Raw genomic sequence first — 17,295 nt, forward strand, 5'->3', positions numbered from 1 at the left:
AGGCATCTGCATTTAAACAATCAGGTTCCGGAGGCTATTACTCTCTCCACTGTGGAGGATGATTTTGCTCATTCAGAAAACAACAGCCCTGAAGTTATCCAAGCGTGAAAAACAGCCACTGGGAAGGCAGTGCCCTTCTTTTCATAACTTTATTCTGATCTACTTTTCTTCTGCCTCACATATTGTTCACACTATTGGACTGAGTAGAGAGACTGGCTTCCGGATGGGTTCTCACCAGCCGCTGGGATGTAATGCCCTTTCCTTGACTTTTGTGTGTTAAGAATATGCAGTATAATTAAGATGTCAATGGAAGAACTGACATGATTTCTCTCTCACCGAATCAGGCCCAAAGTTCCTGGGGAGCTGACACAATCTGGGGGTGTCAGCTGTCTTGGTGCAACTCTCTACTAACTGGTCCCCTTCAATTCATCTACCATTAGATCAGGCTATAAACTCTTAACTTAGGCCTGGTCTACACTACGAGTTTAGGTTGACTTTAGCAGCATTAAATCGAATTAAACCTGGACACGTCCACACGACGAAGCCCTTTCTTTCGACTTAAAGGGCCCTTTAAACCGGTTTCTTTACTCCACCTCTGACGAGGGGATTAGCGCTAAAATCGGCCTTTGCGGGTTGGATTTGGGGTAGTGTGGACGGAATTCGACGTTATTGGCCTCCGGGAGCTATCCCTCAGTGCTCATTGTGACCGCTCTGGACAGCATTCTCAACTCAGATGCACTGACCAGGTAGACAGGAAAAGCCCCGCGAACTTTTGAATTTAATTTCCTGTTTGCCCAGCGTGGTGAGCACAGGTGACCACGCAGAGCTCATCAGCACAGGTAACCATGATGGAGTCCCAGGATCACAAAAGAGCTCCAGCATGGACAGAACGGGAGGTACGGGATCTGCTCGCCATATGGGGAGATGAATCAGTGCTAGCTGAACTCCGTAGCAGTAAACGAAATGGCAAAATATTAGAAATGGTTTCAAAGGCCATGAAGGACAGAGGCCATAACAGGGACGCACAGCAGTGCCGCTTGAAAATTAAGGAGCTAAGGCAAGCCTACCACAAAGCCAGAGAGGCAAACGGAAGGTCTGGGGCAGAGCCGCAAACATGCCGCTTCTACGCGGAGCTGCATGCCATTCTAAGGAGTGCAGCCACCACTACCCCAACCATGTGTTTTGACTCCGTCAATGGAGAAACACGCAACAAGGAAGCGGGTTCGGGGTACGCAGAAGATGATGATGATGAAGACAATGAAGATAGCTCACAGCAAGGAAGCGGAGAAACCGGTTTCCCCAACAGCCAGGATATGTTTATCACCCTGGACCTGGAACCAGTAACCCCGAACTCACCCAAGGCATGCTCCCAGACCCTGAGGGCACACAAGGGACCTCTGGTGAGTGTACCTTTGTAAATATTACACATGGTTTAAAAGCAAGCATGTTTAATTATTAATTTGCCCTGGCAATCGTGGCCAGTACAGCTACTGGAAAAGTCTGTTAACGTGTACGGGGATGGGAGCGGAAATCCTCCAGGGACATCTCCAGAAAGCTCTCCTTCATGTACTCCCAAAGCCTTTGCAAAAGGTTTCTGGGGAGGGCTGCCTTATCCCGTCCGCCAGGTAGGACACTTTACCACGCCAGGCCAGTAGCACATAGTCTGGAATCATTGCATAACAAAGCATGGCAGTGTATGGTCCCGGTGTTTGCTGGCATGCAGACAACATCCATTCCTTATCGCTCTTTGTTATCCTCAGGAGAATGATATCATTCACGGTCACCTGGTTGAAATGGGGTGATTTTATTAAGGGGCATTCTGAGGTGCCCGTTCCTGCTCGGCTGAACAGAAATGTTCCCCGCTGTTAGCCACGCGGTGCCGGGGAGGGGTGAAGTGATCATCCCAGAGAATTGTGTGTGTGTGTGTGGGGGGGGGGTAGTTGGGTTTGTGATGCATGTTAACCCGGAAATCCCAGCCCCTCCTTTTACATTGCAAACCCATTTTAAATGGCCAACCCAATGGGTCCTTGGTATGGGAAATGAGGGCGCTGCTGTTTGAAACCATTCCCACATGTTATGAAGGTTAAAAAAGCCAAAAGACTGTGGCTTACCATGGCTGACTGCAAGCCGAAATCTGTTGCCTGGCACTGCGTGAGTGATCTCTCACACCAAACCGGCAGGCCCTCAATATAAGAGGAAAAATGCAACCTTGTAATGAAAGCACATGTGCTGTGTAATGTGAACAGCATAATTTAACGTGAAAGAGTGTACCCATTGTTCTCTAAAATGTGTCTTTTTAAACCACCTCTCCCTTCTCCTCCACCAGCTGCAAATGTTTCTCCTTCGCAGAGGCTAGCAAAGATTAGAAGGAGAAAACGGCGGACTCGGGATGATATGTTCACAGAGCTTCAGATGTCCTCCCACGCTGAAAGCGCACAGCAGAATGCGTGGAGGCAGTCAATGTCAGAGTGCAAAAAAGCACAATTTGAACGAGAGGAGAGGTGGCGGGATGAATCGCGGGCTGAACAGAGCAAGTGGCGGGCTGAAGATGATAGGTGGCGTCAGCTTGCAGACAGAAGGCAAGAGTCGATGCTCCGGCTGCTGGAGCATCAAACTGATATGCACCAGCGTATGGTTGAGCTGCAGGAAAGGCAGCAGGAGCAGAGACCACCGCTACAGCCCCTGTGTAACCAACAGCCCTCCTCCGCAAGTCCCATTGCCTCCTCACCCAGACGCCCAAGAACATGGTGGGGGGACCTCCGGCCACCCAGTCACTCCAACCCAGATGATTGCCTGAGCATCGGAAGGCTGGCCTTCAATAAGTGTTAAAGTTTTAAATTGCAGTGTGTCCTTTTCCTTCCCTCCTCCCGCACCCATCCCGGGCTACCTTGGCAATTATCGGCCTAGTTGTGTGATGAATGAATAAAGAATGCATGAATGAAAAGTAACAATGACTTTATTGCCTCTGCAAGCGGTGCTCGAAGGGGGAAGGGGAGGGTGGGGTGGTTGGTTTACAGGGAAGTAGAGTGAACCGGGGGAGGAGGGCGGAGGGTTCATCAAGGAGAAACAAACAGAAGTTTCACATCATAGCCTGGCCAGTCACAAAACTGGTTTTCAAAGCTTCTCTGATGCGCACCGTGCCCTGCTGTACTCTTCTAACCGTCCTGATGTCTGGCTGTGCGTAATCAGCGGCCAGGCGATTTGCCTCAACCTCCCACCCCACCATAAATGTCTCCCCCTTACTCTCACAGATATTGTGGAGCGCACATCAAGCAGCAATAACAATGGGGATATTGGTTTCGCTGAGGTCTATCCGAGTCTAAAAGCGCGCTGGCGCAGCTTACTAACATCCAAATGCACATTCCACCACGATTCGGCACTTGCTCAGCCTACAGTTGAACAGGTCCTGACTACTGTCCAGGCTGCCTGTGTACGGCTTCATGAGCCATGGCATTAAGGGGTAGGCTGGGTCCCCAAGGATAACGATAGGCATTTCAACATCCCCAACAGTTATTTTCTGGTCTGGGAAGAAAGTCCCTTCCTCCAGCTTTCGAAACAGACCAGAGTGCCTGAAGACGCGAGCATCATGTACCTTTCCCAGCCATCCCACGTTGATGTTGGTGAAACGTCCCTTGTGCTCCACCAGGGCTTGCAGCAGCATTGAAAAGTACCCCTTGCGGTTTATGTACCCGGTGGCTTGGTGCTTCGGTGACAAGATAGGGATATGGGTTCCGTCTATCGCCCCACCACAGTTTGGGAATCCCATTGCAGCAAAGCCATCCACTATGACCTGCACGTTTCCCAGAGTCACTACCCTTGATATCACCAGGTCTTTGATTGCCCTGGCAACTTGGATCACAGCAGCCCCCATAGTAGATTTGCCCACTCCAAATTGATTCCCGACTGACCAGTAGCTGTCTGGCGTTGCAAGCTTCCACACAGCTATCGCCACTCGCTTCTCAACTGTGAGGGCTGCTCTCATCCTGGTATTCTGGCGCTTCAGGGCAGGGGAAAGCAAGTTACGAAGTTCCATGAAAGTGCCCTTACACATGCAAAAGTTTCACAGCCACTGGGAATCGTCCCACACCTGCAACACGTTGCGGTCCCACCAGTCTGTGCTTGTTTCCCGAGCCCAGAATTGGCGTTCCACGCCATGAACCTGCCCCAGTAACACCATGATTTGCACATTGCTGGGGCCCGTACTTTGTGAGAGGTCTATGTCCATGTCAATTTCCTCATCACTCTCGTCGCCGTGCTGCAGTCGCCTCCTCGGCTGGTCCTGGTTTTGCTTTGGCATGTCCTGGCTCTGCATATACTCCAGGACAATGCGCGTGGTGTTCATAGTGCTCATAATTGCCACGGTGATCTGAGCGGGCTCCATGATCCCAGTGCTATGGCGTCTGGTCTGAAAAAAGGCGCAAAACTGATGGAGGGAGGGAGGGGCGACTGACGACATGGCGTACAGGTACAGGGAATTAAAATCAACAAAGGTGGCTGTGCATCAGGGAGAAACACAAACAACTGTCACACAGAATGGCTCCCCCCCAAAGATTGAACTCAAAACCCTGGGTTTAGCAGGCCGTTGATTTCACGAAGGGAGGGGGAAGCAAATGAATACATCTATTTTTTACATCTTAAGCTGGCAGCAGACGGTACAGCATGACTGATAGCCCTCGGCATCTTCTGGGTGCTTGGCAGAAGATACTGTACTACGACTGCTAGCCATCATCGTCAAGACGGTTCAATAGGACTGCCGGCAGGACTGAGTCTCCAGGAGACAAAGCATGTCTGCCCAGGGCTTCTGATTGAACTGGAATACGAAGATGACGGATACCAGTCATAATACGCCATCTACTGCCAAAAGGCAAGGGGCTGCTGCTGTGTAGCAATGCAGCCCCATGTCTGCCAGCACCCAGATGACATATGGTGACGGTGAGCTGAGCTGGCTCAATGCTTGCCATGGTATGTTGTCTGCACAGGTAACCCAGGTAAAAAGGCGCAAATCGATTGTCTGCCGTTGCTCTGACGGAGCGGGAGGGGCCTGACAACATGTACTCAGAACCCCCCGCGACACTGTTTTGCATCATCAGGCATTGGGCTCTCAACCCAGAATTCCGATGGGTGGCGGAGACTGCGGGAACTGTGGGATAGCTACCCACAGTGCAATGCTCTGGAAGTCGACGCTAGCCTCGGTACTGTGGACGCAGTCCGCCGACTTCATGCACTTAGAGCATTTTATGTGGAGACACACACAATTGACTGTATAACACCGATATCTATAAAACCGGCTTCTATAAATTCGACCTAATTTCGTAGTGTAGACATACCCTTAAATTGAGTCCATCAGTCCTTAAGCTCCAGAGCTTTCAATCTCCTTTTGTCTCCATGTTAATGTCTCAGGGTCTCCTGGCAGGCTGCCTGTTACCCCTCTGCCATCCCAAGCCTTTCTGCCTCCCTTTTCCCTCTCTGTTCTCCCCCTTTATAGCTGGGCTTGTTTTCCTTATTGATCCCAGCTGTGGGTGCATGTCTCCACCCTTGGCAGTTCTGATTGCCTGTAAGCAGGGAAGACTCTCCCACTCCCTTCTGTCCTTGCCCAGTATGGGGCTTGTAAACCCCACTGCCGGTGATTATACTTAGAAAAAGGGACATTATCAAGTTCCATATTTATTCCCTCTTGGCTGCCTGCACACAAAAACTTTCCCAGTACAAGCTGAGCATTTCCAGCATCCTACATTCCTGGGATCTGAGAAGTAAGCTGTGTTCTCTTTCCACTTTTACTGAATCCGTTTCTGGCCTTTTCAAAGTGCCTGTCATGGTGCTATCTGAGCACTGATGGTAATAAAGACGACTCTGCCGTTAGGCACCAGCTGAGAAGGTGCAAAATCTCAACTTTGAGATGGAGTCATTTTTAATAAAGCCCATTATGGCACCTTGATAGCTTGATTAGGAATGGGATATAAAGCGTTTTATCTCCATGTTGTTGGTTCAACCCCACACAAAGTCAGCAGATATCCAGATTTAGCATCTGCTGGTTGCTCATCAGACTGTGTGAAATGAGGTGGCTGTCTCAGCTCCATTTTTAGTGATAGGTGTCCACAATCACAAAATCTACTCACTGAACAACAGTCTTGCTGGTCAGACAGGGTGGCCATGCAGACGGATCTACCTTCCCGCACTGGAAATTGGTTGCTCCAGATGAGGGTTGAGACCCATTAGCAGGGGGCAGAAGAGGTACATTTGCAGTGTGTCTGCCTCCTTTTTGGCTGCACAGAGAACTTCAGTCTACAGGGCTGTTACTCCAGCATGTTTCACCAATGACACTTACTCACACACATTTATTAAAAATATGAATAACCGCCACATAGTTTGCCAGAGCTCAGACCCTGTGCCGGTCCTAGGTGGTTGGAAAAACTTAGATGGAACCATTTTCCGTCAGAAAATGTAGCTTCATTGAAATCAAAACGCTGAGAGAAATTGGGTCAATTTTGCCAAAATTTTGTTTCAGAGGGAAAAAAAAAACCCAGGAAAAAAAAAAGTTCCTACGATGTGGAAATGTCCAACTTTGTCAGAACAAAACACCGATTTCTCACTTAGAAATGACTTTTCGTTCTGAAGTTTTTGAATTTGTTATTTATATTATAATATATAATTTTAAAAACTCCAGTGAACTATTGTGATTTTGTCAAAACTAATGTTCTGATCTATCCAGAACAAATTTCATTTAAAAAAAAATTTTATGGAGAATTTAGAAATGTTCAGGTTTCGTTCCGAATTGCATCAAAACCAAATTTCAAAATCTTGAAAGCCTTTGTGAAATGGAATTTCCATTCTCCCCACAGTTCTAAGCAGACGTGTAAAGAGCTTGGAGTCTAATTATAACCCCAAGTGGACATTTGTCCAAATCACAATACTGCTATAAAAATTCGTAATGAATGGCAGCCTCTCCTTTTTTTGAGCCCACATCTGAACCAGCAGAAATGCTGCAAGTTGCAGGGGACATGGGGGTGCATTGGTAGGCTTGTGCAATGAGCCCAGAATATCACAGGTTAAGGCTGAGGTGCATTGGCAGATAGCACCTGTGTGAAGCTTGCAGAGTGACTCTTTGCACCCTGCCAAATGCTATCCCTTGCTATCATGTGCATGGAAATTCATTCAACATTTCCCCAAAGCTTCTGAAGTAATTTGAAAGCTCCAGGCTGCAACCCTCACAACTTATCCTCAGCCAGGCCTCTGGTTCTGATGAGACTTGAGCTTTGAAACCAGCAGTAGCGCCAGGAGGAAGACCTCAATGTCTCCTCGAAACCCACTTCCTATTCTTGCAGTCCAGCATTGTCTCTTCTCTGGGTAAAAATGCCAAATGTGCTTATGGCCCATGCATGTGAGGGGATAAAAAAATTCCACAGTTGAGTTCTTCCACCCGTCACCAATCGAAAGGAGCCTTTTATGAGATGAGAGAGAAAAAACCAAAGGCCACTTGTGCAATTAAGTGCCTTAAATGCAGCTTTTATTTCTATTTAATGGGATGGCTATTGCATATAAAATAAGTGCCAGATGACTGTTAAAACCTTATTTACTAAGTTTTAATAACTGTGCACTTGATCTGTATCCTATTACAGAGCCGCTAAACCTCATTATGGAATAGCTGCAGAGCCCTGCACACAAATGGAGCTTTCTGATTGGTCCTTGATGAAGTCATACCCATGTCAATAATGCCCAGTAAGCGCATTGGGTCTCAGTGTGTATAAATTCCACTTCATAATAGCAATGAAACTCCCTGCATGGTGCACGTGGAGGGCATTATTGTTCTATTTGGGTAGTTAAAGTCATTCTGCCTCATGCTTTACGCCATCACCCAAGGTCGTCTTCTTTCGGATGGCTTGGGTAGGTAGCAACAACTACAAATTTATATCTAAGTTTGATAGCCAGCACATTGCCGCAGGTGTAGTCTTGGGTCTTGGGAGCCTGGAACTCCTGGGCTCTGCATCGCCTTTCATGATGGCTCTTTGGGTCGTGGACAAGTCATGTGGGCATACCCGAGCTAGCTTTGATCTAGCTGGCTCACTAAAAATATCTGTGAAGCCCGAACAGCACAGAAACAGCATGGCTAGCCACCGGAGTATGAATCCAGGGTCCTGAGCAGGGTTGTACTCATTATCCTTATCCTGCAGTCCCTTCCCAGACCTTCCTTAGGCAATTCTCCGGGGGCCCCATTCTTTCCCGAGACACAGGTAACCTCACTGAAGTCAGTAGAATGTACCTGTTTTGGGGGTGGGAGAATGGTTGCCCTTCACACATGGAAGACCCCTGGAAGGCAAAGGGAGTTCTGCATGCAGAAGTGTCACAAGACAGGGCTCCCTTTCAAGGGAATCCAGCCCCATGTCATGGCTCCTTTGTGCTAACTAAACCAGCATGTCAGACCCCTGGGGAAGACCTCTGCTGCAGGAGAGCCTCTGTGGGTGCCTCGGACACATAAAGGGTCTATAGCCCATCTTCCTCAGAGGGCCCCATCTAAGTGGGTGTTCTAGTGCAAGCATGGGCATGGATGGGGTAGTCCCATCCCCTGGCAATTCTGCACGGCTACATTGAACCTTAGGAGCTGTTGACCCCCAGGGCTCAAGTTAGAGCAGCCCTCTGGACTCTTCAAATGCACGACAGAGGCTGACCTTGCCCCCAGCAGCCCCTGAACAGGGGAGGTGCAAGCCTTTGGTCCCTGCACTGGCCCTAGCACCAGTTCAGGGATGAATCTGCCCCACTGGCTTCACTGGGAGCTTTGCCTGAGTAACGACTGCAGGACTGGGCCCCAAATCTTTTGGAATGTGTCATTTTATAGCCCCTCTCCCCTTCCTCTGGCAGTGGGTCAGGCAGCAAGCAGTCCTTGTTTGGTAAAAGCCGCTAACAATTCCCCTTTTAGGCTCAATAATTCAAGTCCCGTGAAGGAATGTCCGCCTGCTTCCCCCCCCCCTCACCCAACGCCCCTTCCGGCATTAAAGGAGCTATGACAGCACAAAGAGCATGCAACTGACATTGCTGCTGAGGCAAATAAGCTTCCACAGGACAGGCTCCTTTAAATGCTAATGTACCTTCTCAGCCTGCCGGCAAATGGATTTTCAAGACACCCCATTTTCCAGGGCACTATTGCCTGTGGAATTCACTGGACCGATTCTGGACTGGCCTTCCTCAGTGGGTTTTCAATACCAGAAGCAGTTGCCCTAAAGGGGAGAAAAGAGAGAGAACATGTTTTTTTTCCTTTCTTTGTAATGTAAAGGGTTATGAAAGACATAACCCAACGCAGCCCTAACACTCGGCCGATATAGTTCATGTTACTAAACCTATTTTCCTGGGGAGCGTACCTTTTTCTAGTCCAACAAGGGTTTTATTGCACTGGCCTGAATCTGCTTTCCTTATTAGGACACTGGGAAAGCTCTCCATGATGAATCCCAGCTGGGGATTTTTTTTTTTTTTTAATTAAATTGTGTGGGTTTTTTTTTTAATTTTCTGTTTGGCCCCCTGGAGTGTATAGGGAGAATTGGATCCACTAAAGACACCGGGATCCCTGCACCCGATGCCTCCACCACTGATTCCCTTACTCATGCTGGAAACCAAGTGCCTTGTGTGAGCATCACACATGCAAGGATGCTCAGAGGGGGAGGAGCCCATGCCGGGTGCTACAGCGACCCCTACTGGGAGAGAAGTAGCAGTGAGGCCTTTCAGAACAAAGAGCTCCTACAGCACAATGACCCATGCTGACCAGCTGCGAGTTACTCTAGTCTATCCAGCACCCCGCTCCTAGAACTCTCCTTAAAGTGACTCCTGCTGGGAGAAGCTGGAACTGTACAGGATCTGAAACCCTTTGCTGCTTAGTGCTTCCAGCATACATCCTCCCCTCCCCCACAGCCAGCTAGTGCTTCTATGCTTCCTCTATGGGGATCCCAGTGAGACACATTGGGACCAGATTAGCTGTGAGCTCCCTGCAGCCAGTGCTCTCATCCCATTAGCTTGAGTAATTTAATGAGTTCTTGGTCTGATCTCACCCAGCCGGAGCTCTTTGCATTTCCCGGAAAGATCACTACAGCAGGCTATGGGAAAGGAGCTGTGATCTTATCCAACCCTTCCCTATGTTCAGGACGATAAATGAGGAGTTGGAAGCGGGGACAGGAAGTCATTCAGAGACGCGAACAGATGGGATGCGTTTGCTCTGTTCCCATCGCACGTGTTGAAACTCGCCTCTCAGGCTGATGTCAGATGTGGGACGCTGGCTCAAAGTGCTTCACTAATTTGATTCTTTTTTCTGATGGAGGGTACAGCGGGAAAGTGGGGGGAGGAGGGCAAGGATGGAAAGAGAATCAGATTCACTGGATACAGCAACTTTGAGGGCTCCTTCCCAGATCCCTCCCTTTCTCTTCTACTAATGAATTAACCTGGTCTCATTCTTTTTCTGGCACCCGATTGCTGGTCTTGTGAGCTGTGTCAGCTTGGCCTGGTATTGCTATTATTTCCCGGTGCAGGATCGTGCCAACTTGCACTTCCATTCACTGCAAGGGCTGGCAAGGTGGTGGTAGCGCCAAGGTGGTGGGTTTAATAACCACCGAGGGCTTTCCAGCCTGCCATGTAGAACATGTGCATGAATGTCTCCTGATGACTCACCGCCTACTGATTAGGTGTTAAGCTATTTTCCTGGCCACGACACTTCCACAGTTAGAATTAGCTCTGTCTGTAAGCGGGAAAATTGCTGCCCAAGATGGTTGCTGTTCTACTCACTCCAGAACTATAGCAAGGTTGCTGTCACTGCCTATTAGCCCTGGTGGGAACCTATCAACCTTACGAGGGGTTAAGGAAATCAGATCTGTGTGCGCACAAGTGCATTTTGTACTTGCATTTGCCCAGGGCAGGTTGTTGAAGTTGGTGCATTAAGCCCAGTGCCAGAGAGAAGCCTGTGCCAACACAACCAGAGTGCAGTCCATGCCAGACAAAGACTTGGGCCAACTCAGCCATTAAGCCGCCAATGCCCGGGAGTAGCTATTGCCAGAGCCCCTTTACATTCAGAGCCAAATGGAAACTAATGCCTCTGCAGCCACTGTCCAGCCAGAGCCAAGATGATGTGCCATCACATGTCTGGCAGAAGCAGCTGCCAACACAGCTCCCAGGCAGAAGCCAGTGCAGCCGCTCTGCTTTCGTTACCAAGTGGATGATACTCCAAAGCAGCCACTCTGCACCCAGTGTGTCAAGCAGAAGCTGCTACCCATGCTCATGCTCAATGCAAAGATTTACTTTAGCCACCAAGCGAGCCCTCCCTCCCTCCCAGATGCAGGCCTGCCAGCCGCCATCATAAAAAGGGAGCCACGTCTCCGACTCGGATGCCCGTTGCTTGTCTTTCCAAGCGGGGTCCTGGAGGGTGGAATGAGATCAGAAAGCACCAGGGCCCTTGTGATTCCTCTGTGACAGGATCCACTTCTCCTTGAGGGCAATGCTGCTGAGGGGTCACCGGGGTGAGAGGGGCAGGAGGGGGGCTGGAATCTCAGCAATGCAGACGGCCGGAATGGCTTTCTGATCGGATAACGGGAAGAAAGGATTCATTGTTTCCGTGGCCTGTAACCTGTTTGGAGGCACAAGCCTCTCTCACACAGAGGCGCCTGGGATAAAACTCACAGCAGCAGACTACATCCTTCAATGGAACTGAGCTGATGTACAGTAGCTGAGAAGGATCTGGCTCAGTCGTATGTTGAGGAAAGCTGAAGGCAATACCAACGGCCTCTGTGCATCACCAGCAGGTGTGCACTAGCCCATGCCCCATAGCTTTAGACAGTTCTGCAGGGGTCTGAAAATTTTCCCCACTGCAGAGGTTTTATTTTATGGTGGGGGGCAGGAGAGGGCAGGGTGATTAAGGGATAGGAAAATAACATGTAGAGTTAATTTAAAGTGGAGCTCTCATTAGGGCAGAAGAAGCTACATGCAGAAAACTGTCAACAGTTCTGTTTCTCTCTGTAATGGGGATCTTACCTTCTCCTGTGTGAAGTCAGCTGCTGCCTCAGTTTCCTCTGGCTGATTAGGTAGTGCAGCTCTCTTGCTAAACCTCCTCTTCTTTTGGGAGCAGAACTTCAAACACAGACCAATGGCATAAAGTGGGAATGAAAGTCCATCCTGCGCTGGCCACCAGCTGTTTTCCAAGGGCCCAGGCACTTTTACCCCTCCATCCAGGGCAGGGCAGGGGAGTATCTTCTCACCCTGTGATACAAGCTCCGGCCCCCCAGCAAAGGGAGGAAACATCTGGTCTTGTTCTCCAAGCCCCTCCTTTTCTATTTGCCCCTCTTTCTCCACTTGGTCTCAGAGTGCCACCCTTTCTAGCATCCACGCATCAGCAGTTTCACAATCCAGAAACTTTCCCTTCTCCATCCAACCAGCTCTCAATGCATCTCCTTCACCAGCCACCCAGGATCAGGAAAGTCCCACAACCTCTACTCTCTCAAGATCCCTCTATACTGAGGAAAAGGATCTGACATACAACAGGCCCTCTTCCCAGCATTCCTTGCCAGCCTCCGACTCCCACTATCCCTCTGGACTATGAGGTCACATAAGCTCGCTGTTCTTGGTGAAAGCCAGCAGCCTAGCAAAGCTAGACCTGGAACCTATTTAGAAGGTCACCGTGCCCTGTGACAATCTTTAATAAAAAGTTAGTAGCAATAAAGTACCAAGTGGAATGCAACGGCTGTTAAGACCCTGCCACCTTGCTGAAAAGCAGTGTCACTTGCCATGGTACCGGTAGCTACCCAAAAATAACTTCTACCAGCTGACACTAAAGCCCCATCCACAGTGCGACTGTACCCAAGTCAGGGGGCCTGGTTGCAGCATGGGTGTTCCGTGACCTGGTTAAAAACATACTATAGATGGGACCAACTGAGATTAAGTTAGGCTGGGTCTACACTACCCGCTTGAATCGGCGGGTAGAAATCGACCTCTCAGAGATCGATTTATCGCGTCCCATTGGGACGCGACAATCGATCCCCGAATCGACGCTCTTACTCCACCAGCGGAGGTGGGAGTAAGCGCCGTCGACGGGAAGCCGCAGAGGTCGATTTTGCCGCTGTCCTCACAGCGGGGTAAATCGGCTGCGATACGTCGAATTCAGCTACGCTATTCACGTAGCTGAATTTGTGTATCTTAAATCGACCCCCGCCTGTAGTGTAGATGTAGCCTAAGTGTCAGACTACTCAAATGACAGGCAAAGTCCCAGGATTGACCAAGGTTTTAGTTTAGTTTTGGGCACATGGTTAAGTCCTGACTACACTGCACCTCTTAACCAGATGTCCTGACATGGAATCCTGAATTACAAGTACATTTATCCCGCTACTCTGCAGGCTGGCTTTGGGGGATCAGTACAGAATAAGTAATAATATACCTAGCTCTTAAAGAGCAGTAGATCACAAAGCACTTCACAAAGGAGGTCAGTATCATTATGCCCTTTTTTTTTTTTAAGCAGATGGGAAAATTGAGGCACAGAGAAGTGAAGTGACTTGCCCAAGGTCACTCAGCAGTCCAGTGGCAGATCCAAGAAGAGAAGCCAGATCTCTTGAGTCCCAAGTTCTGTGCACTACCCACTACACCACACTGCCTCAAGGTGGCCCCCACTGGGAGCCTCCCTCAAAGGAGTGGGATGAAACACCTCAAACTTGGCCCATGGCTGAAATTAGCCTAGAGCCACTAACAGCCCCTTTTTCACTGCAAGCAAGGGGGGCGGGGGAGAGGAGGAAGGAGCGGAAGAGACAGAAGGTAGCCCCTTAGGAGGCATCTCAAAGAAGATTCCCATTCAGAGGGTCACATCCTGACCTCAGTTACACAAGTGTAACCTTGTTAGACCTCAGTTGCATTTGGGCAACCCCATGAAAGGTAACAATTTGCACCAAAGTAACTGCAAGCAAATGTGGCCCAAAGTGGTTGAGTATGTAGCCTGTATTTTTATTGACAACACTGACTTTACTGGGACTGCTCATAGGAGTCAGTGCTCAACAACGCAAGCAAGCCTTGTGCAATCGGAGCCCTGGTTGATTGGCTGCATGTTTCTGGGTGAATTCCCTGCTTTGAGTACACCACACACAGGCCAACATTCAACTCTCCGTTCTTCAGCCCCCCTTCTAAAGCTTTCCCCTTTGTTCAAAGACATCAGTCTCCCCACTAATAACCGTTGCCCAGAGCATTGCACATTAGTGCTGTCTTCCAGATAACCTGCTAACATCTGCTGCACATCTGCACCACTGACTAATGAAATGTGGCACACCAGAGAGGGAGGAGGGCATTTTGTTTGTTTCCCCCACCCCTTTACCCGCTGCATGAAAACATTACACGTGTGATGCTCAGACCTGATGTCAGGTGCTTCGTGTGGCAGCCTGTTCTTGGCACTCCCAGCTCACCTCCTGAGAGGAGTGGGGCCATGCAGACAGGTAGACGGCCTTTGGCTAGAGCCGCTAGGCAAGAGGCTCCTGTTTTTAGCCAGAATGCCAAGTCGGATGTGCTTTGGCAGCCTCCCCTCCTGGACGCTTGTGAAAGAATCCGACAGAGGGGCGGATGATTGAAAAATAAATAAAGGTTTGGAGTGATCAAAGGGAAAACAACTCCATTCCCATCTGGAGGAATTCTGGAGAGGGTGGGTATTGGAGAAAGGAACTTGGTGGTGGAATCAGATGCTTTCCTGCATGCACACTACAAGCGGTTCTTTTGCTGAAATTCTGCCTCCAGCTATCGTGGCCTGGCTCCATGAGGCCAAATTTTGGGTTGGTCCCTGATTTTGAACATCCTCTTTTCGCCCACCTAAATGGGACACCTTCCCAAGTGGATGTGCACTTTAGTGTGTGCAGGCCCTGTATCTGCACACACCATTGCAGCAGGGCATGGGGGAGGCGGGAGGGGGAAACAGACATTACACTGGTATATTGACTGCGTCTCTGCTCATTACATAATAGTCCAGGGCAGGAGGAGAACCAGGTTGCTCCATTTGTCCAGTTTGCCCCCCCTGTGAATGCAGAGGCTCCAAAGAGCAGATGCATCTTGCCATGGGAGTATGAACTACTGGAATAAGAATACCCAGGGGAGCCATCCAACTTGAGGAACCCTAAGCGAGGTGATTAAGCAATGTGAAGACTTGTGTCCACTGGAGCTGAGAACGTCACACTCACTGCAGCTCAGGCAGATTGTTCCAATGCTAGCACAGCTGGCAGGGCTGTGTTTATTTATTCAGTAGGCCACCCAGCCTCCTCTCAGATTCCAGTTGTGATTTACAAGGTCTCGTGCCAGTGCCCAGTAACATGAGTTAGGAGAAGACTGTGGCTTTTGACCTTCCCGTGCATGTGTTGAGGGTGGAGACTGATAGATGAGCCAATTACACTGACAAACCTCTGTTTAACGGATGAGGCTGCAGAACAAATTGAACTCCAGTATCCAGGCTGGATTTTCCATCATCATTTCAGGATTCAGTCATCTGTTGACATTCCGCTTGGCTGAACAGCCTCTTCTCTCCGAGTACACCACATTCTGAAGGGGGTCTCAGTCTAGACCCACACCTTGCACTTATCTAGCTTCTATTTGCATCAATAATCTCCTATCAGAATCACTGATTCAGGAAATTGAGGTGATAGAAAATGTTGCCTCTCTTGAAAAAAACTCCTCCCAGCTCTTTTTCAGCTTCCTGCCTCCTTAATTTTCCTCACATCCCTCTCTCTAGCTCTCCAGCCTCCCAGATCTGAGGCGTGGCAGGCTGAGAGCACCAGAGTCTGTATGGTTCTGAATATCCTCCCGCCCTAGCTCAGTGTAACAACCTAGGAGTTGTATGTGGCTCTCAAGGGCTCTAGGAAGTCTCCTCCTCCCATTGTTCATCCATTGAGACCTAGGCTTGGGCTTGCACCAGTTTTTGCTCAGCCTGCAGGCTCATGGAGGAGCTGAAGAGCACAGGCAGAGATGCTAAAGGCTCCCGTGGCATCCCAAAAAGAGCCATTGTGCAAATAGAAGGAAAACAAACACGCGAAGACTAAAACCCAAACCAGCAGGGAGTTGCCCTTCTGACATTAGACCCCACAAGCCCCCCTTTCAGTCCTGGCCTTCAGATTTGCACACCCACCAATTTCATTCGCACAAGGGTGAGCACTCAGCCTGTATGCACCCTATGTGCACATGGACCTCCTTTCCACACTTTTGTCACCAACTACCCAATCAGGGTAACTTAAGTGCGCAAATTAGGCACATAAGTATGCACGCACAGTTGAGGAGATCAGGCCCTGAACCACACAGGCCCTCAGTTTCCCCTTCCTTGGGGGTAATAACATTCATCAGGTTGCTGTGAGCCTCAATTCACAGAAACTTGCAAATGCTTTGAGAGCCTCGGCCTGAAGGGGCTTTGGGTTTGCAAAGTGACATTGTGTTTCTGTTATTACAATAGGCAGGCAAGGGGAATGTGACTGGGAGGGTGTGATCCTGGCTTTGCACATCCCTGTGTGTCTCACCTGTGCCATGCATGCTGACCATGGAACACCAGGGAAGGAGGGACATTACGCTGGTTCCTGCTGAGTCTCCAACCCAGCCCCTGACACAGATGACTTCTTTTCCATCAGAAAGGAATTCTTGCTCTACCCCATTCATCAGAGATCAGCTGGTGGCTCCGCAGGATCGGTGAAATTGAAACCAGCTTTTGCAGCCTTTGCCCGGCCTCCCTTCTCTTTAGTGTGCAGAGTGCAGGCCAGCGGGAGATGGATTTGCTATCTGGAGGCAGTGGCTCCACAGAGCCTGGCTGGCTATGAGAGCAGCAGCATGAAACAGGGGAGAGCTCACGTGTGCCATGGGTATGTGTGTCCATGTACAGTGTCTGTGGGTGCACAAGGGTTTCGCTCATGTACTGTAGAGTATGGGGGCCTTGTTTGTTCTCATTTCCACTATGCCAGTACGCAGCTTCAGAGGGGCATCTCTGTTCACTGCCCACACAGAGGGCCAAGTCCCACTAATGCAAATGAGAATCAGCCCTGTATTCTGGAGTGTGCTGGGCCCCACCTGTAGTGTCTGGGGCAAAGGTATCGCCACAGGGAGGTATGGATATATAGAATGATCATTAGGACTCGTAGGACCTAACCTTAAGCTCTCTTCTGGCCTCATGCAAGATGGGGCTTGTTTCTATTACGTCTGCCTGAGTGCAACTTGCCCAGGACAGAGGCAGCTGTTGAAAGCTTGACTTTTTTCTTTTTTAAATCTAGCCAGAGCCCAGCAAAGGAAGTTGCAGATTGTGGTTCTGGGGACTCACTGCCTCCTGTTCTGGCCAAAGAT

At 49.5% G+C, this 17,295-nt stretch overlaps 1 protein-coding gene across 1 annotated transcript; it reads left to right on the forward strand.

The window, feature by feature from the left end:
* The first annotated feature begins 461 nt into the window (after nt 1-461).
* On the forward strand, nt 462-2,876 carry LOC128847082 (uncharacterized). The gene is made up of 2 exons (XM_054046414.1): nt 462-1,400; nt 2,327-2,876. The coding sequence occupies exons 1-2, from the start codon at nt 846-848 to the stop codon at nt 2,354-2,356; spliced, it is 585 nt and encodes a 194-aa protein (XP_053902389.1). The 5' UTR covers nt 462-845; the 3' UTR covers nt 2,357-2,876.
* The last annotated feature ends 14,419 nt before the right edge of the window (nt 2,877-17,295 follow it).

Source organism: Malaclemys terrapin, chromosome 12 (genome assembly GCF_027887155.1).
Source record: "Malaclemys terrapin pileata isolate rMalTer1 chromosome 12, rMalTer1.hap1, whole genome shotgun sequence".
NCBI lineage: Eukaryota > Metazoa > Chordata > Testudines > Emydidae > Malaclemys > Malaclemys terrapin.

Coding starts and splice junctions, on each gene's coding strand:
- LOC128847082 (XM_054046414.1), top strand. CDS start 846: ATGATGGAGTCCCAGGATCACAAAAGAGCTCCAGCATGGACAGAACGG. Junction 1,401..2,326: donor GGGCACACAAGGGACCTCTG/GTGAGTGTACCT, acceptor CTCCTCCACCAG/CTGCAAATGTTTCTCCTTCG.